We start from the raw sequence: 27916 nt of genomic DNA, 5'->3' as shown, positions 1-27916 counted from the left end.
AGGACCTCAAAGTTGATTACATACATTTTTTTGAGTTTTGCAATACAGTAGTCCAAATAAGCAAATTTGCCACAAATCGCAAGCTTAATAGATCTTTCAACATTGTTAGGCTAAACGATCCTATTCAAGCATGCGGCATATTATCAGTCTTATAGACTGATACCCTTGCTTATTATCCACTCAACTGCACACCAACCACAGTAATTCAAATCTAATAATGGCTGTAAAAATTTCCATTAATAATATAACCAGTTATCAAGGCACTAGAATACGGGCATGGACAACTGTAATTGATTTTTTAAAAATGGCTGTACAGCTATTGTGTTGGATTACCTTAGCACCAGCATGTCTCAATAAAAGAGGCAGAAAGCTAAAGGGTCTTTGCTTAGTGTGGATTTGAACAAGCAAACATTCATGTTTACCACAAGCCGTGTTTTATTTCTAAACTTTTCACATGAGAGAATTGTTCTGATACCCAAGGAGTGAAAATGAATTGTTTAATAAAGAAAATCCCTTTCATTAAAAAATCAATAACTGCCACATCCTTATCAAACATCCAGATATAAGCAAAGCAATACAAAAACACATGCTAGGCTGTAAAATAATATATATCACATATCTGTGGTATTACCGCACAGGTAACCTGCTGAGACTGTGGCTTCTTTTCAGTAAAGGTACTTTCCGAAATGTTTGAAAGGCAGAAGCTGAGCATTCCTGTTGACAACATCACTGCATCTGCTATAGGAGAAGTCTTGGTGCTTTGCTCTCACACCCACTCCCCTTCTACCATGCCCTGGATTTGAAAGTTGGCATCATTTTGAACAACTAGTTGATCAAGTGAAATAAATAATCTCAGCTCTTCTATAAATGGATGCAGGGTTTTGGTTCCAGAAGATAATTGAAATCTCAATGAGTCAGTGATCTTTTACAGATTTCATGTTTCGAACCCAATTGGAGAGTCCTGGGGCACAGGCCTCAAGCAGTTGTCTTTTTCCTTTCTTATCTCCCCCCCCCACCTCCCCACATATGCTTAGAGCAGTATCCAGTATTACTTGCATAGCTTTGATAACAGCAAGACTAGGCCTGAACTGTGTAACTAAAAGTAGCTGTTTCAATGAATAGCAAGGGGAGAAGGCAGTTTTTTTGTCTGAGAAGCAGCTCTCAAGTCTTCTAGAATCTACTCTGCATATGGGTATAACACTCCCCAAAGAAGGTCAATGCCTTTTGATTTCATTTGTGGACAAGGAATTGAGTCCATCCCACTGGACTCTGTCTGCTGCTGTCCAGAATCCCCAGCTCTCTTTTGCAAATGCATCGCCTGTACAGTCATCCCTCAGTATCCATGGGCGACTGGTTCTAAGACCAGAACCACAGATGCTCGAGCCCTGGCTTAAGGTGAGATGGGGGAGGGTCACAACACCGCAATGTCTTACAGTGAGACTCTGAAGGTTGCACCAGGCCTTTAGCCCTTTCCATTGGTCTCCCCATTCCTCAGAAAGCCTTAAGGAAGCTACTGGAAGTGACTTCCAATGTGTGTCCGCAACTTCCAGTTTGCTTCCAGGGGAATCCTGAGGTGCAGGGAAGCCAATGGGTGGGCCACACCCTCCCAGCTCCTCGGAATGCCTCCAGAATGTGACCGGAAGTCGCTTCTGGTCCTTTCCTGGAGGCAGAATGCAGAGAGGCACGGTGGAGAGGAAAGGCCAAAAAGTCCATTTTTTCCTAATATTTTTGATCCGCAGTGGTTCATATCTGCAGAAGCCAAGATTGAGGATGTGGAGGGTTCACTGTATATGTAACCATTTTTTTTATTTAATGCACCTGCATTAATACATACTTGCTTATTTCTTCTTCTGTGAGGCAAAAAATCTTATTATTTCTAACACAATGTTGTCTGACTACTCTTTGAGCTTGGTCTGGCTGGACCAGCCTCTGATATCAAGATAATAGATAAAGGTAGGGGCAGCTCAAGGAGGTCTGCCAGTCAACCTGATACCACCTATGACTCTCCGATGCATCCTCCAAAAAAACACACAGATGTCAGAGATCTATCCTCTACCTCCTCTCACATTTCTGCTTCCTCCTATGGTCTCTTTAAACAAATTAGGAAGTGTGAAATGTGCTGGGAGCGCAACCAGCGTGTCCTGTGCGTTCACATTTGTGAGAAGGTAGGGGGCCAGATTGCTGGCTACCAAGCCACTTCCCAAACTTACTCGTAAGTAGTAAGTTTCTACTTACTCGCTTGTAGTAAGTAGAAAGTGGACCAGAGCGGCTCTCTCTCCACAGTGGATACAATTGTACAGTATTAAATATTTTCAAACATTCTGTTTCATAACATTTTGAGTCAACAATTAACTGCAATTAAGGCTTCAATTCTATGCATGTTTGTCTGACAGTAAGTTGGGCTGAACTCTGTGAGGCTTCTACATAAATAAGCGTGGGTTTAAAGAATTGGAAGTCTCTTTCAGTGCAGTAAGATTAACAGCCAATCCACTGTAACTCCCCACGTGGTGTTGTAGCGGCACCAACACAGTGTCTGCTGTATCCCACGTGGGAGTTTCAGCAAGTTGAGGCAGTGGTGTAGCTAATGATCATGTAGCCCTGTGCCAAGCTCAAAATAATGCCCCGGAAGTGATGTCACAACTGGAAGTGACATCACGCTCAGGCTTTTAAAAATATGAAAATCGGGGAAAACCTGCCTCCTCCATCCAGCAGCTTGCCACCCACTCGCTTTGCCACTTCCCCCCAGTCAGTGGTATAGCTAAGGCACCTATCTGCTACCTGGGGTCAAAGAAGATTTTGTAGCCCCCCCCATGTCAAAATCAAATTTAATTAATTAAGTAAATAAATAACAGTGTGCCCCTTATTGGTTATAGTCACTTGAAAAAGTGCCTCTTGGGGTAACTGTATTATGTTACCTGGAAATGAGATTTGACTCATATTATCACCTTACTGGTTCCATGCTGTATCATAATAACATCCCATTGGCTCTCAGAACAATCAGTCTTGTAGGTCCGTTTTGAGTTTTAAAAATCCACTTTTTGTTCTATAAGGCAGTTGTGTTTTCATTTTCTGGTTAATTGGCCACAACTTTTGATAGAATGCAGATATTCCAATGGGTTTGTTTCATTGCTTTCTAAATTACCTATTCAATGATATGCAACATGATGGTATTATTTGTACTGTAGTAATTATGCACAGGTGCTGGGCTTAGTTTTAGTATGTGGCAATCACAGGCATGCCTGCTTGGCCGGAGCACACTTCGCTGGCCTTGGTAATATGCTGAGTCTGAGCCCAGTGCCTGTAAACAACAGGATGTTATGAAGAAGTGTCCATATCTAGGAATGTGTATTGTGGTTAGCTAGAGTCAGTCAGTCCCAGCTAGTTGTAACTAGAAGTTTTATCAGTATTGCTTCATGTGTTTTGAGACTTAATAAAAAGGGCTTGTTGGGAGCTAAGTGGGAGCTTCTTTTTCAGTTCCAGTTCTCCCCCGGCATCTCTACATTTGAATCCCTGTCTGTGTTTCATTCATTGCTCTGACTTCCTGCTGCTCCAGTTCTAACTTTCAACCCTTCAGTGCTCTCTGCACTCCCTCAAGCAACAAGGCCTTAAGCCTTGGGTGCTTCCCAAGTAGCGTAAAACTGCTACATGTACATACCAAGGTTTTCACCATTTTGGCCACTAATCACAAACTCAGCTTGTTGCCCCCATAAAGCTTGCTGCCCGGTGCAAATGCTACCCCCTGCACCTCCTTAGCTACGTCACTGTGTTGAGGCCTCCCCTAGTTGAGGTAACATTTGTTCCCTTGCTCTGGGGTAAGCCCCAGCTGCCACCATAAGCCTGCTTGGACCTGCGTCAGCAATACTGCTGGTTGTTGCAATATTGCTTCATGTTGACCTATGGATGAGGCCTGGGAAGGGAGTTAGGATTCAGCAGGTGCTTCTGCCACTGAACCTGTCCCTTTCCTGGGCATTATCTGCCCTCCCCTGCGCATGCCTGATCTCATCTGATCTTGGAAGCTAAGTAGAGTCAGGCCTGGTTTGTACTTGAACATAAGAACAGCCCCACTGGATCAGGCCATAGGCCCATCTAGTCCAGCTTCCTGTATCTCACAGCAGGCCACCAAATAGGGAGCACACCTGATAACAAGAGACCTCATCCTGGTGCCCTCCCTTGCATCTGGCCTTCTGACATAGCCCATTTCTAAAATCAGGAGGTTGCGCATACACATCATGGCTTGTACTCCGTAATGGATTTTTCCTCCAGAAACTTGTCCAATCCCCTTTTAAAGGCGTCTAGGCTAGACGCCAGCACCACATCCTGTGGCAAGGAGTTCCACAGACCAACCACATGCTGAGTAAAGAAATATTTTCTTTTGTCTGTTCTAACTCTCCCAACACTCAACTTTAGCGGATGTCCCCTGGTTCTGGTGTTATGTGAGAGTGTAAAGAGCATCTCTCTATCCACTCTGTCCATCCCCTGCATAATTTTTTATGTCTCAATCGTCCCCCCTCAGGCGTCTCTTTTCTAGGCTGAAGAGGCTCAAACGCTGTAGCCTTTCCTCGTAAGGAAGGTGCCCCAGCCCTGTAATCATTTTAGTCGCTCTCTTTTGCACCTTTTCCATTTCCACTATGTCTTTTTTGAGATGCGGAGACCAGAACTGGACACAATACTCCAGGTGTGGCCTTACCATAGATTTGTACAACGGCATTATAATATTAGCCGTTTTGTTCTCAATACCTTTCCTAATGATCCCAAGCATAGAATTGGCTTTCTTTACTGCCGCCACACATTGGGTCGACACTTTCATCAACCTGTCCACCACCACCCCAAGATCTCTCTCCTGATCTGTCACAGACAGCTCAGAACCCATCTGCCTATATCTAAAGTTTTGATTTTTTGCCCCAATGTGCATGACCTTACATTTCCTGACATTGAAGCGCATCTGCCATTTTGCTGCCCATTCTGCCAGTCTGGAGAGATCCTTCTGGAGTTCCTCACAATCACTTCTGGTCTTCACCACTCGGAAAAGTTTGGTGTCGTCCGCAAACTTTGCAACCTCACTGCTCAACCCTGTCTCCAGGTCATTTATGAAGAGGTTGAAAAGCACCTGTCCCAGGACAGATCCTTGGGGCACACCGCTTTTCACCTCTCTCCATTGTGAAAATTGCCCATTGACACCCACTCTCTGCTTCCTGGCCTCCAACCAGTTCTCAATCCATGAGAGGACCTGTCCTCTAATTCCCTGACTGTGGAGTTTTTTCAGTAGCCTTTGGTGAGGGACCGTGTCAAATGCCTTCTGAAAGGATGGGATGGGACTTGGATGGGAGACTGCCTGGGAATACCAGGTGCTGTAGGCTTATACCATAGTCTTTCAAGACTGAAGGTTGCCAACCATCATCTACCCTCCACCCCACCCCATCTCCTCCCTATTCTACCCACCTCCGCCTCATTCCATTCCTCCTTGCCTGACCCCCTGTGCAGCAGATGCCCTTGGTCTGCCTTTGCAAGGACTCCAGCACTTGCTGCTTGAAGCAGTGGCCAGGCCATGCGCCGCAGCAGTGTAGTGTTTGCAATCGCTGCAAAGCATGTTCTGCTGGTGGAACGTGTGTTCTACTGGCATAAAGTGCCCATAGGTTTAGACTGCAAGTCACAGACAAGTTTTCGTCAGAGCGTGTCCCTCCTTGGATTTAAAATCAACACCTTTTTTTTCCACAGTTCTGTACAGTTTTTTAAGGAAAAGAATCCCCCCCCCCCCACAGAGTCCACTACATTGCAGTGTAAAAATGCATGGAAATGATAATTCAGTTGAAATTACCTTAATAACCAAATCAAATTTCTGGTGCAAATCCCTGTTTATTGGCTTTAGGAGACTGAGTATGGCTGTCGTACCATTCATGCTGAAATACTGCGCGTAATCCTCGGGGGTTCCTGCAAAAAGATAGTGAGTTTAAACAAATAATTGAAACAAAGGATCAGTGTGGAAAATCACAATTTGGTTTTAAAATTATATTCACAACATTCATCGTCAATAAAGAAATCAAAGGAATTCCACTGGAGAGAAAAATGATTAAGTATTCATCTTTAAAGGAATTACACAGAAGGAATATTTTTTTCTTTCTTGCATTCAGTCTTTCTTGTATTCAGTATCTTGATCACCACTTTAAACAAATTTGGTATCTCTCAGGAGAGTTTAATGCTTTGTATCCTAAGGCTGCAATCCTATACATGCTTACCTGGCAGTGAGTTCCATTGAAATGCAATGAGACTTATTCCTAAATCAACATTATGATTATGATGTAAGGATTATGGTGTAAGTTCCAGTAAACATGGCTATGGAAGTTAGCCAATGGAACTTCTTTAGTCATTATTAACTGAACTTGGGATACAACCCAATATGTTCTGCAATAAAAACCTGATCGGCAGCTATTGTATTCCTAAACTTTTCTTATTTCCTTGACTACATTCCAGGCTTGTACCTCACAACAAACAGAATGCAATGTATTTCCAAAACTTCGAGTAGAAACAGAAAATCAGTGTTGCTCTGCACATATGTATTTCTGCTTGTTGAAAGAAAGAAAGAAAGAAAGAAAGAAAGAAAGAAAGAAAGAAAGAAAGAAAGAAAGAAAGAAAGAAAGAAAGAAAGAAAGAAAGAAAGAAAGAAAGAAAGAAAGAAAGCAGGGATAAAGATTATATCTATCTGCAATGTAACCAAAAACACAATCTCAGTTCTTTCCTGCAGACAGTAAGTTTCTTAAACCATTTTTTCAGTTTTCAACGGCAAACCCATTTCTTCCAATACAGGAAACAGTACTTATGCGTTTTGACAATTATACCACATGCTGAGGTAGAGATCTGTGCACAGAGTGCACCTATGTGCAGCAGATGAATGCCTTCTATTGCATGCACACACACATACAGAGAGAGAAAGAGAGAGGGGGGGGATTTGAAACTAGCATCTTCCATTCAGAATTGGATCCATTATAGAAAGTGGATATTCTTTTCAGCTTGAAAAATGGCAGCAAAGATCACTAAGGATTGATAATGAAACAAATTCTTGGCTGTATCAACCACTAGGTATTAGAACACATCCTTGGAGGTAAGTGAAACATCATTCTTATAAATACTTTAGTGGGCATTTAGATGTATACATGCCAAATTATCTTTACTTATACTTACTTCCCCTACAACATTGTGGAAATACAACTTTCCCCTTTCCCTGGTCTAGAAGATGCATGACTTGTACAGCTTGTGTGTTTCTTAAGAAAGTCAAGTGCTCAGGCACTCTGATGTTGCTGCAGGGTCAAGCCTGATTCTGTAGTAAGGAAGAGTAAGTCTTCTCATTCTTCAGACCAGCAAGCAGGGAATTTTGACTCAGAAGAGAGTATTATCTGAACTACTCTGGTCTGTTACTGTCAAGTGGAGGTTTCCCGGCTTTTCAATATCACTGGAGCAATTCTGCGTTGATCTATGCCGGCGGATCAGGACTGAAAGAGGGTTTGGATACAGTGTGTGCTGGCACACGCACTCCCACCCCCTGTCCCCATTGCCACTCCCTTCCATCATCCCCTTGCCCTGTTCAACATCCTACCAGCCCTCTGGACCAGAAGACCAGACCCCTGCACTGGACTTAAGGGTTCTGGGTGGGCCTCCCAACAACCACCAGTGCCAGCAGGAAGTCTTCAGCCTTCCCACCTGGGCCTTGCGCTGTCACAAAGGATTTATGGCTGCTTTGCAACTGTGTGTTTTTATCAGGAGAACCTGTGTTCTGCCAGCACAGGCCCTCAATAGGAATAGGCCATTATAGTTGAAAAGGGAACTCAATATAAATTTCCAAACAGAATAAGGATATACAAGAAAACATTTTACAGAAAATCTGGCATTTATGAAGCAATCACAATTTACTATAACATTACATATTAGAGAATTTTTTTTATAAAATGGCCTCACAGTGGTATTTAACGTCATGCAGAAATTCATAAGATTTACAGCACAGAAGAGGAAAATGGCTAGTACTTCTCATGCCTACAGGTAATTTTGAACATAGGTGGTGGTAGTATACAAGCATTTAGTTTTGGGGAAATGGTAATAAATGTTCTTCATGACATTTTATCATTCAGTAACTACCAGAACCTGCAGCAGGTCCTCAGAATGATGTAAGTAAAGATCTTACCCATAAATATTCAGGACCCTCTTTTGTATATGCTGACTGATAAACACAAAACACTGCAAAGCAAGACCTAAAACATCAGAATGACTCTGGAAGGACTGGGAACTTTTTACACTGGCCTAATTAACAGTGAATCACATAACTCTCTGAGGAATATCAATTGTTGCTTGCAGCCTGAAAACCTGTTGTCAGGTAGATGTTGAATGTCAGCTTTATCTCTAAGGTCAATTAGATCTATTTGTAACTTTGACACGCTTTGATATTTTCTTTATTATGTATAGTAGCAATGCCATTTACTTTTAATTTTTTTTACTTTCTGTTGTGTTCTGTCATGTGCATGTTTTGTAGTGATTTTTACATGTTAAAACACACACACACACACACACACACACACACACACACACACACACACACACACACACACAAATGTTGCTTTTCCAGCAGCAATAATAACAAAAGTGATGGCTGAAAAAATGTTGTTGCTATCCCTACACAAACTGCTCCTCACAAGTGGCACTTGTAGCAATGGAGACAACTAGTCAAATGTTATTATGTTATTTCCTCCACAGGAAATAACCACTCTGTGTGAAGGATTTTCCAGCTTCTGAACCAGCCTCATGCTAGACAAAATGTGACCATAAACCAGTCATAATTAGCACAAAGAAGACCAAGAAGCTGAAACATTGATGCCTTTACCAAAGCCGCTATAAGATAATCAAGTGTTTTTCATCTTCTGTTTTTCTATCTGCTGTTCTTAGCATCTGAATGACACACCCTGATATTATGGCAGTCAGGATAAGAGATAGTTTGAATAGCAACAGGGGTTTAACTAATGAGTAGAAATGAGGGAAAGGCAAATGCTTTGGATGTTACAAGAGAGGAGTCCTAGGATTCTATGGGACACTTGGATTTGTGGCAGTAACACATCCAGTTCTATACATAAATTACTTAGGTGTATAATTATGTAAAACGCCCAGTAAGGATAAGAAGGGCTATAATCTTCTCCAGGCTTTTAAATGATTACCTCCTAGGGCATAAAATACTCTGATGGAGAACATGCTGCTGAGACTCCACTTCAGCAGATAAAAAACAGAACTCTCTATGAACATCTGCATTTTGGCTACCACCTGGGGGATGTTGGAAGATTTCAGATTTGCAGTACAGTAATGGAATAACCCAAAAATAGTGCTTTATAGTTTTGGTCCTGGGATATAATGCATAGTGGTAATCAGGGGCGTACTGGTGGTTGGTATCATATTAGATTTTGTCTTTGGTTCGTGACATTCAAGAAATCCAGGGCTAAAAGGTTACTTAACACATTTCATTTCTAAGGTTGTTACAACCTAGGTGCTTGTAGGTACATAACAGGTTTGAATTATAGGGCTTCTGCTCAATCCACCTGAACCTGATTTCAAGTTTCAACACTTGATGCTCCTTGTAAGTAGCATAACTACAGGCCAGTTTGAGGCAGCCTTCATTGTTTGCTTCCAAATAAGACACAAAACAAGAGTTTGGATCATAAGCAGATCTCCCCGCCCCAGGAACACCCGCCACCCACCCTTCCCCTGTCCTGGGAATGCCTCTTTCCCATCTCCTCCCACCTTCCCTATGCTCCTCCAGACCCCTGCGTCAGCTGAACTCAGCCAACACAAATTTACCCAGCTGGGCCTGGATCCAGCATGGAGAGGCCAGTGCAACTCCTTGCGCTGGTCTCCCCGGCTCCTGAGTTGACACAAACATGCCTTACAGCCCATTTATGCCGCCCCCGAGCTGGCACAAGTCACTTGTGGCCGAACCCAGGGGTTAGGACAGAACTGTAAAACAGTTTTCAATGCCTAGCAAAGTATCTTGCTTCATCTTTGGGAGGAGATCTCCATCTACTTCACCAGGTGGTGAAGTTCCACTAGTGTGGAACCAAAACACAGATTCTAAATCCAAACGAAATGTGTATCCCGGCCTCTAACACTGAGAGCGCTTTGTGGTCCCCTTATCTCACCTGCACTCATTTATCTTTCAAAGCACAACATGCCATGTCTACGACTACATTTCTGCTACTGCCTTTGCACTTGCACTAAAATTTACTGGTCAATCCAAATACATCAAATGATCAATACTAGATTTTTTTTTTTAAACAAGCTCTCTAGTACAGGCATACCTTGACTTTAGTCACTTTGCTCTTTCAACTGTTTCAATTTATAACTATATTTCAAATTCTGCTTTTCTCTTTTGTCCAATTTAATCCAACTCCTCAAAAGGTAAGGAATTCAACCAGTCATAATAACTGAGGGATCAAGTTGACTGGCAGCCCAGGGAAATACAATGGGAAAGTAAATTACTATGGCATCAAACAGATATGCCTGAAGAGAGGGATGTCCTGCAACTGCCTGGCTGCTCTCAGCTGCTTTTCATAGTGGCATCTGGTAGCTACTTGTGTAGGGAGGATTCCAGCAGAATTGCTTCTATTTTCCCACTCTCACAATGTAGAACTATCCAAGCCACCACTCTTTTTCACATTTTTATGCTGTCCTTCCTCCAAGGACCTCAGGGAGGTGTACATAGTTCCTCCCCTCCTTTTGTCCTCACAACAACCCTGTGAGGTAGGTGAGAGATAGTGACTGGCCCAAGGTCACCCTGGAAGCTTCATAGCTAAGCAGGGATTTGAACCTGGATATTCCAGGTCTAACTCCAATCCCCCAACCACTACACCATCCTGGCTCCATATCACTATACAGGTGCATGTGGCTTAATGACAGGGGTGCGCTCCCATACCCCCATCAAGTGTCTCCCACGTTAAATGACGCCATCTGTTCAAAGCCCGGGGGGCTTGCATGGGCCTCAAAATGACTTATAAGGTGAAAAACATCACTTCCAGTTCCCTCGGGAAACCGGAAATTGCGATTTTTCAGCCCTTTCAACCATTCTGAGCCTCACAGAGGCCGCACGCGTCCAGGGCTCAGAAAAGCCCCTGGAGGCTTGGAGGGATGACAGTGATGTGGCTTGTCGCTGGTCTGAATGTCTCAAAGTGACATTCACCTGTACAGTGATAAAATGGCTTCTCTAACACTATGCAACAGAGGAGAGAAAGACCTGAAGGATATAAAACAAAATGCCCTTTCCCCCTTCTCCCCTGCTGAAACACATCCTACCCACGAGTCCTGGGCATGGATCATAGTGATGTATGAGGTTCCTCTTTCAAGCTGACTGAAGCTGCCAACAGAACTGTTCTTCTTTGAGGCTGGAGATACACTGTCCAGGCAATGAGATGAGTTAGAGGACTGTTTCCTAAGGATTCTGGGATTCTGAGTCACATTGAAATTAGTCCTTGAAACACAGTCTTTTTACTCATCTTATTGCCTAGACCAGGGGTCTCCAAACTTTTTGGCCGAAGGGCCGCATCAAATATCTTGCATGGTGTTGAGGGCCGGGGAAAAAAATGAAATATAAAATTTAAATACATTAGAGATGGAACTTAGATGAATGACTGAAATGAATGAATGAATAAATGAATGGGCTCAAATGTCCAGGATTTCTCCAAGCACCAATACAGCCCAAGAAATAAAGCACACACACTTAAATGGATCCCCATTCCCCCACCCCACAAGCACAACTCTGGTTGTGTTTGGTCAACTGGGCCAGAGGCTCTCAGGGGATCAGAGGCTGGTCGTGGGCTGGATAGAGCCTCTCCGCGGGCCGCATCTGGCCCCCAGGCCAGGGTTTGGAGACCCCTGGCCTAGACAGTGGGAACCTCTGCCTTTGCTGCTAGTTTTTGTTGCATTATTGCTGCCCAATCATAGCTGCAGTTAAAAACCTGAATTTCTCTACTGTTATTTACAAACAACTTTCACTTTGCTCTGTGGAGAAAACAAAAATAATTTAAAAGAACCCAAATCCAGAAAGGTTGTGCTGCTCTAACAAGCAAACCCATGACTGAGAACAGTTGAGCCATGCAATGGACATGGTGACCACTGAAGGAAATAAAAACATGGGGAAATGGAAGGCAGGCAGAAGAGAATTCGCCTCCCAAACCCCTGACAATTTCTAGTACATAGCTCAGTGGGAGATGAAGGTTTTGGAATGGATGCTGGGTGATTAAATAACTTCCCTCTCTGCACAGAGGATTTTCAGAAGAAAGGAAAAGGGTAACTTTTCACCTTTCCATTCACCAGAACCATGTTCTCCAAAGCTGAATGCTATGGGTCGGCGGCAGATAGGATTGGTCTGTGAATGATGTAATACATGGCAATACCTTACTGTCTATCCAAAGTAATAGTTCAACATTTGGGGCCTAGTCCATCCAACTTTCCAGCACCAATGCAGCTGCAATTCAGCCCCAAGGGAAGGGAACAAATGTTCCCATACCTTGAGGAGGCCTCTGTGACTGCCTCCCCACCACAGTTCACGTCCCATTGGCACAGCTGCACTGGTCTGGAAAACTAGATGGGATTGAGGCACTGCAATCTTAAACACCTTTCATGGGAGTAAGTCCCACTGAATACAATGGAATGTACTTGCAAGTAGACATGCATAGAATTGTGCTGTAAAACTGTGGACTAGGGACTTAACAGAGTGCATTTTAGTTAGAAAAGCGGGAAACCATAAGAACTTTTCAAGTTATTGTTTTCCATGCACAAAAATGTAATGACAAGTTACGAATCTAGCATCAGAAGGGCTGATGTATATGTTTACAGCTGATGCATATGTTCACAGGTTGAGGTGAAGTACAAATTCTTCACAGAATAGTGCCAGCTCAGTTTTCATGCACATTGTCACCTGCTTTTCAGTGTTTCTATGTGAAAAGCATGTTCTACATCAGGGGTCTCCAAAGTTTTAGGCATGAGGGTGGCATTGTATATCTGACACAGTGTCGAGGGCTAGAAAAAGAATAAATACATGAAGAACCAAGGTGTTGAGAGTTTGATTAAATATGTGGGTGGGGGTGGAAAGAGGAGGGGAGCAAAGGACAAAATTGACTTTACTAAAGTGCACAGAACTAGCAGTTCACAGGAAAGTGTTCAGGATTTTCCACACCACCTAGACACCTTACAAAAAAGCACAGAACTAAGTAGCTCAGAACCAGCAGACTGCAGGAGACATTCCTGGATTTTAGCAGACCCACACTTACTCACCCACCAGAAGTAAATTAATCCTGAATAGGGATCTCAGAGCCAACAGAGGGGAGGCTTCTACAGTAATAGCAGCCACCCACAAACTCCCTTCTCCTTACAGCTCTGTGCAAGCATGTTCTCCCCTCTCATCCTGCCTCTCTTCAGTTCCTGTTTGCACCTCTCCAAGCAGTTCTTCTTCTGGCTATAAACCAACTTATAGGGTGGTGCTCTTGCGGGACCTCTTCAGGTCTCGAGAGCTCAGGAGGACTCAGCCTTAGTGTGAAAGCTATATTAGCTTCATGCCTGCATCTGCAAGGTCAGAGTGAAGGTCTTTGGTGGGCCAAAGGCTTGCAAGGGACCAGAGGCTTCTCGCAGGCCAGATGGTGGCTGGCAGGCCGGGGTTGGGAGACCCCTGTTCTACATCCATCCATAAACCAATGTATTGTTCAAGCCTTTGCTTTTTAAATTATGCCTATTGTTAGTGTGTATGCGCATGAATCCAACACAGCATAACAGCAAATTCTATGTTCATGAAAAAGCATTTCCTTAGATTATTCTTATGCTCTTCCTTCATTATTTGAGAAAGACAACTCTGAAAGAATGCTAAATCTTCAGACAAGAGCAATCCAATTCGGAATAAACAATCACAATAAGAAACAGCACAATAAAAATGTTTTCTGGAACAATACCAGCTATCATGCTAGGCTCAGCATGAATTGGTTATTAGGTTTCTATTTTCTCACTTAATCTTTGCCTGCCTGCTGCTAATACAGTGTTTGATTGTGAAAGATAGTGAGATTATCAAATACCAACCCACTAGGATGGAATAGAGGATCCCTGGCCGATCAGAAGCAGGCTGGATGTTTCGGTCCTGATCTATAGCTTGTATTGGTGGTGTGACATTGATTGGGTTTACACGTGCCTGGAATAAAAGTCAGACAGGTTACAATGGAAAACATACAAAGTGGATTCTAGTTACTATTAAATCATGTTGCTGTATATTGATCACCTAGGAAATAATATCCTGTATGTGGCCACAAGGAATAAAATTGCATAAAAGTATAATTTTGCAATATTGAGTATGGGAACTAATTTTTTTTAACCCACACTTCTGGAACAATCCAGATCTACTAAAATGTTGATATTAGTTAACAACTGAACATGATTATGCACGGTGCAAGTTATCTACATTTGTAATTTCCAGTAAACCTTTGAAATCATATCTTAAATTAGTTAAGGCTGAAATCCTATACACACTTTCCAGGAAGTAAGTTCCATTAAACACAACAGTACTTAATTCTGAATAGAAAGGCAACGGCTTGTGCTGTGAGAGACCTTTTCTAATGGCCCAGTCCTATCCCTTGTCAGCCATAGTATGCAGAGTTGCTGATGGAGTCATGCTATGGTGGTGGTGGGGTGACCAGACAGCTGGGAAGATTGCTCCTTGTAGGTTGCCTGATCTCCAGTGGGGCTCCTCAGACCTACGCCAGCTATTTAGCATTGGGCTGGGAAAAGGGGGATAGAATCTCGGCATATGCCACCAAGACCATCCTCCTCCTACCCTGAACTGCCCCTAGTTCAGCCCACTCCCTGCCCTGATCCTCTCCTGAACCACTCCTGCTGTCACCTTACCTACTGTGGTGGGGTTTCTGGGAGCCACTGGCACAGGTGTGGATCGTCCAGCCATTTGTACTGGCTTCTTAAGCAGACCCACAAGAGCTTTGCAGGGTAACCACAGTCATTCCCTTTCCCTTTAATCAAGCCAATGCACAAAGCACCACAAGAGGAGGTCAAAAGACAGACAACTCATGAGCTGAACAACTCAGGAACTGCCAAAAACTGAGATCCCTTCACAGAACTCCTCCCTGGAGCAAACAGGACAGAAATGGTTTCATACAAGCAGGACAACATGCTTCACAACGATGACTAATACATCCTGGAAGGGCAACATAGCTGGTTGCAAAGCTTCATATTGCTTGAATGTGAGTCAACACCCTGCATTGTAGTCCACATTTCTCAGTACTGGGCACAACAGTAGCCACCTGAGGGCAGAAGCTTTGGCTGTTTCCTCACTTGAGATTGAACAGGAACAAAAGAAGAGGAAAAACAGTACCAGCAGTCAGAAATGATGGCTTTATTAGCCAGGAAGAGACTTCACATTGAGAAACTTCCTCACTGCAGAGCAACCAGATGTCTCACTTGCCAACCCATAGTCCTGTCATTCCATTTATCACTGCCCTCCATTTTTAAGAGCCTCTCATATTAGACTTGAAATATTGAGAGCTGAACCAGTTTTCAACCAATGTGTACAAAAAAATCAGTTCCATTGTGCACTGAATGACTGCGCAGTAGAGACAAAAGAACACATTTTATTGGCAGGTACATTTTTTATCATCTATGTCATTGACCACAAGTAGTCAGCAATGTTCCTTATACTACCATATAGGAGGGCAGGAGGTCTGGCTCAGTTGGTAGAGCTGCCGCCTTGTATGCCTGAAGATCTGAGGCTGCCAGTTCAAAACAACTGGAAGTACCCGAGAACTGACGATATACTGATGAGCTGATATACTGATGAGCTGACCCTCGGTGGCAGAGAGGAGTTGCCGTTAAGTGGAGTGTGGGAGGCGAAGGGCCAGAGAGAGGCCAGACTGGGAAGGAATCCAGCTGGAATGAGGAGTTCTATGAAAGACTAGAACTATTCAATTGTAAAAATCCCTACGGGGGTTTAGAACAGCCTGCCTATGTAAACCGCCTTGGATTAAAAGTCCGAGGAGAAATCTGATGACCAAAGAAAGATGGTATATAAATACCTGTATAAATAAATAAATAAAATACCATCTCTGGAAAAGACAGGTCTTCAATCAGCCATGAGAATGGTCCTTGTATGGGCTGATGGGCTTTCTTTCTTTTCTTTTTTAACATATGCAATGATTTATTTTTATTCTGTTCTCTTTGTAGTTCACCAGACTACAGTAGTCTACCATAGGACACACTAACTCTACAGGCCATCAATCTGAAGTTATTTTAACTGTAGTCTCTGTGTTGTAATGTATAGAGGTTACTGTGAAAATGCAGCAGTACACACAAGAAGGAATTCTATTAAGGAAGAGTAAAATCAAACCATTTTTCCCCCCAATAATATACTCTGGTGTTAGCCAAAGAAACTGCAAAAGGAATCAAGAATTTCACATGATGGCATCTGGGAAACTTTAAACAGAAGGTTTGTCCTGACTTAAGCACTGCAGGTTTATCACTTTATATGACAGGAAGATAAACTGTGAAGAATTTATTCAGAGGTGCCACCCTGGAATACATATGCTATAATTTAGCAGATGTCCTGTTGTAACAATAAGCAGGAAGGTGTGCACTTCCTCTTCTCCTTTCCTCTGGGCTGATGAGAAGTTTCTAATCCTGGTTCATAGGCAAACCACTGTTTGCCACACTTCCTGCTTCGGGCAAAAGAAACTATGGTTTGCACAAAACATAGTTTGCCAAATACTGGTGAAACAGCAAACTATGATATATTACAAAATTAGGATGGTAGGTTTCTAATTGCCATACAGGAGGAAAAGGGGGGTGGCTAGCCTGAGATCCTGCTTGCTAATTCTCCAAGCCACTGGCACTCCTGAAGGGGGGAGGCAAAAGGTGCCTGAATGCTGGTGTAAAGCAGCCCCTCCCTGGCCTTCAGAGCCAGTCCTGGCTGCAAAAGCAAAGCAGAGAAGCCTCTACTTTGCTTTCGCAGCTGCGACAGGCTCTGAAGACAAGGGGGGGGGGGACTGTATTATCACAGGTGCCTGAAAAACATAGCATTCTGTCCCCCTCCAGGAACTCCAGTGCTCCAAGCAAAGCCATGCTTATGTGCGATATCCGAGTGGCCTTTGACTGCAATCCTATACATTCTTACCGGAGAGTACTAGCCTGATCCTATTCAGTGGTTATGACACTGAAATGTGCTTTTTAGTGGCACAATTCACTTTCTGGCAGTAGCAAATGTGACAATTATGAAGAGCGCAGCCTGGCTGCCGCCACAAGTGGTGAGCAGATCTGCATGCTGATGGTCTGGGGATGTCTGCCACCACAGGTAAGGCCACGTCGGGGGGGAGGTCAGAGGGTGGTATGGAGTGGGCAGAACAGAGAGAAGATGGGGTGGGGAGGAGGGTGGATAGGACCCAGGAAGGGGAAGGGTCCAGAGGCAGCAGTTCCCACTGAATCCTAACCTACTTCCTGGACCTGACCCACCTTCACAGGTTAACACAGACTTGCGCTAGCGATATTACTCGTGCAAGTCCAAGTTGATCAACCAGGTCAACAGAGGCTTACCCTAGGTAATTCCCTTATTCTGAGAATTCCCTTATTCTGAGGCCTCCTGAGGTCAAAACTTCCCTGTTTGATTCAGTGGATAGGGACTGATGTTGCTGCATTCCTGCATGGAAAGTTAGGTAGGACTGGGCTGTAAGTCCAACTGAACTCAGAAATCTGAGCAGACATGCATAAGATTGTATTTTTTGGTTCTCAGTGATCAGCACAACATACTCAGTTCTATGACGAACTATTTCCTGCATCTTCCACCACTTTCTGACTGCATTGTCTTAAATGATTCCTCTGGGGACTGGGGATAAGAACAGGCCCTCAGTCTGGCTTACTTGTTGTAAGAGGTGACTAAACAGCCACCGGGTAGATGGGACTTGTCAGCCTGGGAAGGCAGCTCATCTGAGAGAAGGAAAACTCTGATTCCAAACCTCCACTGCCTTGTGGCTACATCCAGTTATGGAAGAGGCTTCAGGAGTCAACCTCGAGGCAAAATCTGGAGCCGGAGTCCCTGAGGCGGTTCATGGCTGAACACAGTCTCGTTCTGGTAACTCCTATGACGCCACTGCAACCAACTGTATTGGCCTCTGCCTTTCCATTGGACCATTTCAGCAATGTAGAGAGAGGGGATTTGCTGCATGGGTAACAGTCTATCCTCCATATCTACTTTACCCAGGCTTCGCGCACTGGAGAGGACACTCTGTTCCAGAACCACCATTCAGAGCGCGATACCATAGTCTTCCGAGACTGAAGGATGCCAACAATATGTCTTAAATGAATACTTTAGCCTTTTAAAATGGAGGGGAACGTGCTACAGGAATTTCAGGAATGGAAATTTTATGGGGAATGGGAATTTTTTATCATCCTCAGAACAAATAAGAATCTTAATGCATTTTTAATGGTGATATTTAGCAATTGAATAAAATCCCTGAAGCAGAACCCTCACAACATTTGAAATAATATTAAGAGTCTTTGCTTTTCATGGCTTGCAATTTAGTTGAAAAAGTGCACTTTTACTGCGTTTGGCACTCACCCAGTAAAACCATGACTTCTCCTTTCTGTGCTCAACAGGTTCCAGTGAAATCATGCAAATGAGTTATGTGGATTAAAACATTGTATCCAAAAAAGAGCCAAAATGACAACTTCTGTGGATGGAGTATATTCTTCCATTCCTTCCACCCATTCAGGAAATTCTATTGTTTTTTGCATATATCCCAATATTGGAAGCACCGAATATGCATTTAAAAGGTCAGGAGGTTAGTGAATAGTAGGTAAAGGCCACATTTACTTTAATACAAGTAGCTGATGGTGTTCTGACTGACTGCTGAATATCTACAGTGGGTCTAAAACCTATTAACTGACAGCAGGAGTTTCACATCATATTGAGCTGCGCCCGTAGTGCTATGCTTCAGACTGCATAATCAGCATGGACAATGTGCATGTCCATTATTATGGTTGAGTGAACAAATGAGAAAAAGCGGTGAACTATTTAAAATCTGTCCACATGTGTTTCTTTAACAATATTAACAAATGCTTATTATTTAATTTAAAAAAAAAAAATCCATCATTCATAGTACCAGAACCATTTGGCAAACAAAAGTCATTTTAGCTTTCTATGCCAGACCAGGTACAACTTTAATAAATGATGTGTCCTCCAGTGTCTGCCACTTAATGAAAGTATGAAATTCCATCAGTATTAGACTAAAGAACATGTTTGATTGTGCTTAGTATATCTCACAAAGCTTTAGGAAATGTGTCTATAATATGTTGTCAAAAGCCTGTGAAATGCATTGGGATTTTTGACTTTGGGCTAGATAATTTAGGAGAAAATTAAACATAAATGGGCAGTTGATTTGAAGGCTCCATTCATTATAATCTGCAGGTAATAATTCATGCATATTTCACCTGCAGCACTTGCTTGGTCTTTGAAGCAGAAGGAGTTTGCTGCTGGCAAGAACTGTGAATTGTCCATGAATCTGTGTAACTGTAGACACCATAGAGAATTGTAGAAGTGAAAAATGGTAGTCTAATTTAATTTAATGTCTGAACTGGCACTTTGTCATAATAAAACCTATGCAGCTTTTTTCCCCCATTAATGAACATTCTAAGAGTCAATAAGCGTGTATACAAATCTGCAAACAGAAAAACCACAATGCAGACAAAGTTAAAATACTTTCTATTTCCATTAATTGTGATAGGGGAGATTGAAGCTAGTGCTTAATTCTCCTAATGGCATGTAAAAGTGCTTAACTTTAGCTGGATCAGGTCCAAATGGTTTAATTAAAAATGTCTTACCTACTGAACATAACACAGGTCTCATAATTAACATTAGAGGATTTTGCACCAATAAACAACCACCTGCTGGTCTACTACAAAGGGAATAATGAACTGCTGTTACACACTGCTTCCTTCTGCTTGCAAACTTGCCATTCTTTTGACCTGTGTCTCAAAATCCATTATTATGGTTAAGAGAGAAGGAACATTATTAGAGTGGTTAAGTACATGAGGATCGAGCTGCCAAGTGGTTATGTAATCTTGTAGACACTTTGAAGAGTGCATGAAAGTTTCCTTCAACACTTAATACTGAGGAGCAAGCCTGTGACTGTAGCGATTATGAATTCTAAAGAAACTTCTATATCCAGCACTGCCCTTGTCATTTTAACTGACAGTCTCTTAATTCTGCAGCGAACAATAAATAATGCAGACAAGCAGACACAGTCTGTGTTCAGCATCCACCTAATGAAATACCATTGACATTATAAAGTGGGCTATAAGAACCTGATTTACTTTAATTATTGATGCAAATGATCAGAACCTCAAATGCCTACATACCATATAAATAAATGAGGAAAAAGAAGCTTTTCCCTCACCCTCCCACTTCATATTGAGCAGCTAAAAGAGAAGTAATAAAGCCTGTGAAGGACAAGGAAGCACAGCCTATACAGCTCCATCTCAGTTGTCTGAAAACTCTGACCTAGCTCTTGTAGTGCAGTAGCTTCTGGCCGTAGTGTGGCCCTGACTTGGGGCCTTGGTTATCCTTTCCTTCTTAAAGACCTTGCATAGTCCTTACTGCTGTGTCATACATGAGCTTTTCTACAGATGGTTCTCAAACTTTTAGCAAACTTTTAGCACCCACTTTTTAGAATGAGAATCTGTCAGGACCCACTGGAAGTGATGTCATGACGAAGAGACATCAACAAGCAGGAAAATTTGTAACAATCCTAGGCTGAAAGCCTATCCACAATTACCCAGGAGTAAGTCCTATTTACCATCATTGTTAAAAGCATATGCATAGTAGCCTGTTAAAAATTACAGATCTGTAACATTTCCCCAAATGCAGTTGCATACCATTGTAGCATCAAGTCTAATATACTAAGAATAATATTTTGAAATGAATGGGGACCCACCTGAAATCAGCTTGCAACCCACTTAGTGGATCCCAACCCACAGTTTGAGAGATTAAACTGCTATAGATTAAACTGCTATAGATTAAAACAGATGAGGGAAGACTGACAGATGCAAAATAATTCACTCTACAGAAAAAATCCATGAAGTGGATAAAAAAGATTGCAACCTTGAAGCTGTATGTACTCTACAGTCTCTCCCTCATCCCAATGTTAGGCCTTTGATCCATGTTCCACACCATGATTCTACATACTACTACATGTGTCACTGTATTGAATTTAGCCAGATTTCAGGGAGAAAATTTACCACTTAAGATCTCTTAGGGCTGAGCTACTGTGAACTCTGTCCCACAATGTCTGCAACATCTGCCTCTGTGACTTGTGAGCAGAACAAAGCCTCTGGTATAAGATTAGTCACCTGCCTTTGTCTGGTTAACAAAAAAGTATCTCTTGCTTGCTATACAGCTGGCGGCGCTAGTGTCCAGGGTTGGCATTAGGTAGCAGCTCCCAAAGGTCCACACCCTCAGAAGAGTCCAATGCCAAACTCAAAACCACCTCTTGACCACATACTTTATACCATGGCCATGAAGTGACTCTTGACTGAGATAGTTGCCTCATTATCACCCTCTCTCTCACCTCATTCCCCAAGGTAACCCCTGCCCGTAACACTTCTGGGCTTGGCAGGAGTGGGCTTATGGAAGTCATTTTGTAGAGGGTCTGCTGAAACCTAGAATCAGTCGTTACTGTGTGTTCTATTTTCTACTCCTGCTTAAATGATTTACAGCCCATTCCTAACTAAGGCCACAATCCTGTCCAGCGCTGGAACAGGCAAGCCAGGAGGCTTGTGCTGTATCCAGCACAGGATAGTGGCCATAAGCAGCTCAGCCAGAGGTAAGGGAAAACATTTCCCCTTACCTCCGGGTAAGGGCTGCTGGCCCAATGGGTCTCCTTGGACTTGTGCCACCTCTTGAGGTGGCGCAAGTCCAAGGAGAGTGGAGCGGCTTGAAGCAGCTTCGTTCTCCCCAGGAAAGGGGGTTGGAATCTGGCATAACTGCCAGATTCCAGTCCCACCACCCATTCCCTGCCCGCTCACCCCTGGGGCTGCCCACCACGGCCCTCCCTCCACCCAGGAACGCCTCCTTCCCACCTCCCCCCACCTCCCTTTCTTTGTTGCTTCAGCCCAGCCCTCCCTTCCAAGGAGGAAGCCAGCCCGGAGGTTTGCGTCGGCCACCGCAGGCCAGTGCTTCTTTGAGTGCCGGCCTGGCTTCTTCCTGAGGAGGTGCAAACGAGCTTTATGGCACGTTTGCGACCCTCCTGTGCTGGCCGAAGTGCATTCTAGGATTGCGCCCTAAATTCCCTGTGCGGATGCAGTTGCATCAAAAGAGTGTGTGCTGTTTCCTATAGGGAGTAGTCCTAGAGGCCACCCCACGGTAACACTCTGCTTCCCCAATAGGTCTTCTCAGACTTGCACCACATCAAACCTGCCCCATAGAGCTGACACAACTTTGAGTGGAATTGGGGAGGTGGATGAAGGCTGGGAATGTGGATAAGATGGAGATCAATAACTTCGCCCTTCCAGACATTGAAACACACACTCCTCCATCCCAGCCCCCTAGCAGGGCCTCTGAGAGGAATTTTGGCAGGGGGTACAAAGTTTCTTTTGGGCCCCTTCTCAAATGGGGAGGGGTCAACGAGGGAGGAGGGCAGTGACGGAGGTCGATGAATATAATAAATACAAATAAATAAAAGATAACAAAGCACATTTGATTTGAACATATTTGTTTACGCTATAATGCTGATGAGAAAAAACAATACATATAAGGAGAAAGAATTCACATTGAAACATCATTTTATATTAATATGCAGATATGATCATCAGAAGACATAACTATTATTAAGAAACTTACAGTGCAATCCTATTCATGTCTACTCGTAAGTAAGCCTCATTGTGTTCAATAAGGCTTACTCCCAGGAACGTGTGTATAAAATTGTAGCTTTAGTATTTACTTTGCAAAAAGAGCTTTCCTGGCCTTTTTCTGTGAAAAGTTTTGAATCACAACATGGAAATTAATTGTTCTGGCAACGCTTGATTCAATATTTAGCCTGGCCAAATCCACAAGACGTCCCTGAGACATTGTAGATCTTAAATAATTCTTAATTAGCTTTAGTTTGCTAAATGACCGCACTGCAGAAGCTACTGTTGCTCGAATTGTTAACAATATTCTTAAACTAATAAAAACATTTAGAAACAGGTCACCTAGTCTGTACTCTGTTCACAAGTTCAACAGATCTAATGGTTTTAATTGTGCAGTTCCAAGATTTGCTTTATGCACAGATGGTAAATGTTCCATTCATAACATACTTTTCTATTTCCTTTTGAGGTGGAAACTCAGTTGTGATATATCCAATGTCAAGGCCTACATTACGATCACTCCTCTCTCCTTCCAAATTCACTTTCACATGCATCTGTATGTCTACTTCTTTCTGTTTCTCATTTTCATTTTTGCATCTGCCTCTTTATCAAAACTCTGTGCAGAAGCACCCAAATCAATTGCTGCTTGTTTGGGGTTAAGGCTTTCAACATCTTCTTCTTGTTCCAATTCTACAGGTGAGCTCAATGGAGAACTCTGTGCATGTGAAGCTGCACCTAACCCAAACTGAAATAGTGTTTGTTGACCCCTTCTATGAGTTTCATCTCGTTCTTTTTTTGTCTTTTCTTCTCTGGGCTCCTGATTTATGAGAATAATACATTTTAGAGACAGACCAGACTGAAGAAAAGCCACAAATTTTTTTTCAGACGTTGAAAAAGTTGAGGGAATATTTAGGATGCCAGCAGGCCACAAGAACAGATCTCAACCCCTCTCTTACAGCTCAGAGCACAGGTCTGCCTCGTGTACTAGTGCCCAAGCCCTGTAGGTGATGCTGCCTCTTTGCCTTGTGGGACTTGGAGTCCAGTTGGTCGGAACTAACGTCAGCATCCTGTCTCCCGTGCAGCAATCTGCTGAGCTCTCAGGAGACTGTATGGCTCCGGGCTCCCTCCTCTAGCTTCCAGGCCCCCTTTCAGACTCTGGGCCCGGGTACAAATTACCCCCTTTACCCCCTCTCCTAGGACCTGCCCCCCTAGCCCCATTCTTCCCCCTGCCTGCCCAATTCCACTCATGTTCTGCCCACTGCCAACTGTCAGTGTGAACTTATCAGCACTGGGGGTATCCTGGAAGTGGGAATCCATGGAACAGCACTGGGGAGTCCTGTTCCATGACTACTGCTGCTTGCTCTTTCCAGCAGCAGTTCGGTTGCACATAATAATAATAACAACAATAACAACAGGTATTTATATACCGCCTTTCTTGGTCTTTATTCAAGACTTTATTCAAGGCGGTTTACATAGGCAGGCTTTATTAAATCCCTATTAAATAGGGATTTTTACCATTTCAAAGAAGGTTCTTTCTTTCAAGAACGACTACATTCAAGGTGTTTCATTCCGATCTGGCTTCACATTCTGGCCTCCATCCTCCCACGCTCAGAGCAGATGGAATTGCTCGGCTTCAGCTTGTCAGCTGCTCCAAGGTCGCACGGTGCCGGTGGCCTCAAACTGGCGACCTTGTGGATGTTATCTTCAGGCAGACGGAGGCTCTACCCTCTAGACCAGACCTCCTGCCCTGCACATGCCAGTGCACTGCATTTTGTTCAGTGTCATCAGAAAGCAAGTTCTGATGGTGCAACAGTCTGATAGGATTGGGTCCAAAGTGATTCTGAATCCACAACCCTGACTTAACCTGGTGCCTAGAAAGTCTATGACACCAGTAGAGGTAACTTCACCACCCAAGAGACTATATAAGACACATATGTAATTTTGTTCTGTCATATAAAATTGGAGCAGACATAAGATCTGTTGGCAGGAAGGATATAGTTAAACATGTTTAGCTCTGCTAATTCATCCACGTCTACCAGTAATGGAATGGAAATTCATATTCATGCTTACCCCCCTCTAGTGTGGTTAATTTTTTATCACCCCAGAAGGATCATTTCCTTTGGTGGATTTGCGTTCAGCACTTATTGTAGGCAAAGCCTAAATTGGATGGATTCATGGAAGATTGATTGTAGCTCTAACATATTCCAGGCTCTAAATGTTGTGACAATAATACAGCAAGGAGGCATCTCTTCACAACCTTTAATGAACAATCAGTCTGTAGCCTAATAGGATAGCTCAGCAATTGAAAATGTAATTATCTCCATGAGAAGTGGCACTGTGACAAAGAGAAAAAAATCTTCTCAAAGTGAAACAAACTGATAAGGCAACGTTGTGAAAGTATCTTATCTAAATGTCATCACTTTGAAACCTCTAAATAGCTGTAAATAACATTTAAGGATGAAAATATAGGAGTACACATCATTACATCAAAAATAATTAAACATATTAATTTCCTTCCTGGTTTGTGATTTGTTTGAGTTTGTGAAACATACTTTCTATGCCTGATCTGCCACAGAAAATATTCAGGAAAGCAATTCAATTACAGTAGGCATCATCTCTACCTACAGGGAAACGATCAATACCAGGGGTATTAGATCCTACTTGTGTTCAACATGCGTTAGAGAGCCATGATTTCAAGATCAATAGGCAGCAGTATGTGGGAGAAAGATGGGACTGTTCTCACCATCATTTATTTTTTGGCCAGCTGAAGGCCTCAAAACATGTCACTGTCCAAACAGCTGCTTGCCACATCCTGATCAACCTACTTGACATGGGACATTGCAAACTGAAATTGCATCAAGGCATTCACAAGTCCAGTTGCCCCACCAAAGTCATTTTAAAAAATTCAAGCCATGTCATTTTTAACACATATCAATGTGTGATTTGTCCCATGCATTTAACACTATAGGCGGGACTGGATCTGTTCCACAGAATAGGATAAAGTACATGGTAATGGCCACAGAATTCAACATCTAAATAATTTCAGTTTTAAGAAACCTCTTTTATTTAGAGGTTGGCTATTGGCTGCATAAATCAGGTTGAAAGTACATACCCAGTGGGAATCTCAAAAGCTAGCTTCCAAACTGTTGAACCAAACTGCACCCTTAAAGCATCATTATTTGGAACCGCTTACTACATCCAGCACTGTTAATTTAGCCCCAATTTGCTGTGGAACCTCAGAATCCAGAACCAGACAATTCACCCATTGCCCTTAAGCATTCAGCAGTCTGACTATAGTCGCAATCCTATGCACTCTTTTCTGGGGGACTTACTTCTGAGTAACACACACAGAATTGTGCTATGCAGGCATGCCCCTGTAACTACAGGGGTTCCGTTCCAGAACCATGGATAGCTGAAAACACTGATATTGGGGAATGCCCTCCTGCCCTCCAGTGGTAAGGGGAGCTGTGCTCGTCTCATCCCCGGATGCTCTTATGAGCCCCGCAGAAGCCTCTGCCCACAGCCTCTGTGGGGCTTATAATGGCCATTTAGGCAAAAAAAAAAAAAAGTCCCTTCCAGTTTTTCTGTAAAATTGGAAGTGACATTTTTATGCAATTAAAAGGAATTATGAGGGCCAGGGGAAGTCACTGAGGGGAAGCCCCTGGAGGGAGCACAGAGGGGTGGGAGCTCCAGCATTCATGGATAACTGAGAGCATGGATACACACCCCTGTACAATGTTTGCGAGGCTCTCTATGCTGTCAGAACAGTGGAACCAATCAACACTGAAGAGCTGTGACACTGACCTCTGATGCCACAGACATGTTGCAAGCCAAAATACAGAGAGTTGGTTCACTTGCAAATTCATGAAGATTCACTGTAAACATAAGAACAGGGCCTTCAATGACATCAAGAGTGGCAAGACAAAAAGAAGGAACAGGGAGAAGAGAAGAAAGGAAAAAAATGAGGAAGATGAAGAGTACAGTGGGAATTTAAATAGCTATCTTTGTATCACTTGTTCATTTCAGAGGATTGTTAAATTGTATTTCAATACATTAAAATCTAGAATAGGCTGCCTTTCCAGTCAAAGATAGCACAAGATGGCTCACAAATGCTTTGTTTTTAGGCTAAAAACATGAATTACAGGTTTGTTTTAGAATTGGTGTCCTAGCTAAAGAAACTCTGCTAGAAATGATTACTAATTTTTTATTCTATTTTATAAGTAATTTTTATTGATTTATGTCAGTCAGAATTTCTTTCCATTCATCCTGTCCCTATGTTTACAGCATATATGTATAAAATCTTTAACATTTTACCTATGATAACCATTTAACATATGATAACTGCCTTCTACCAAGTCAGATCATTGGTTCATCTATCTCAAGGCTGTCTACAGACTGACAATGGCTCTCCAGAGCTTCAGACAAAGGTCTTTCCAGTCCTATTTGGAGATGCTGAAGATCATAACTGCAGCCTTCTACACTGCTCAGCAATGATGTGCTCCACCACTGAGCAAAGCACTTTTCACATTCTTTTCCCTGCCCAACATTCTTATGTAAGTGCTAAACAGTGGCTGTTCAAAAACTGCTTTATATGGAAATATTTCCAGACTATGAAGGCTGCCCATATTGCTTGTCTTTCCTCATTTCTCCTGTCATGTCAAACCGTTTCCTTGTGAGGGGTGAGTACTGGAGGAGCCAGTGGTACAATCTAGCCAAAGTGAAGCATTTGGAAGATTGGTTTCAACTGGAAAGGACTTGCTTAAATCTGTCCCACTGAAATCCAAGGGACTCCAAAATACTGAAATACTGTTGGTTCTATCAGGTCCATGCTTTTACTTTTATCAGTTTATTTGTATATGCATACATTAAGGAGGGAGAAAGAAGCAAGGAAATATTTTCCATGTTTTTAAGGCAGAAGCTGGCTTTTTAAATAGTTGAGATAACTTTGATTTTGAAAGGGGAAGTGGATCTCAGGCGATTTAATCTTCATTACATTTTAAATGTTAAAAGAAACACTTAA

At 42.8% G+C, this 27916-nt stretch overlaps 1 protein-coding gene across 6 annotated transcripts in view; it reads right to left on the bottom strand.

Moving 5' to 3' along the window:
* PCDH15 (protocadherin related 15) overlaps window positions 1-27916 on the bottom strand; it is a 455608-nt gene that overhangs the window by 233450 nt on the left and 194242 nt on the right. For 5 of the 6 annotated variants that reach the window (XM_066618750.1, XM_066618749.1, XM_066618751.1 and 2 more), the window contains exons 9-10: window positions 14086-14194; window positions 5816-5928 (exon numbers count right to left, since the gene is read on the bottom strand). In XM_066618750.1, the coding sequence (XP_066474847.1) occupies window positions 5816-5928; window positions 14086-14194 (222 nt within the window). The remainder of the gene's footprint in view (window positions 1-5815; window positions 5929-14085; window positions 14195-27916) is intronic. The other variant, XM_066618755.1, reaches the window with a different exon arrangement.

Source organism: Tiliqua scincoides, chromosome 3, assembly GCF_035046505.1.
Source record: "Tiliqua scincoides isolate rTilSci1 chromosome 3, rTilSci1.hap2, whole genome shotgun sequence".
NCBI lineage: Eukaryota > Metazoa > Chordata > Lepidosauria > Squamata > Scincidae > Tiliqua > Tiliqua scincoides.
Note: the sequence above shows the minus strand (reverse complement) of the source record. Positions and strands in the feature narration are given on the sequence as shown.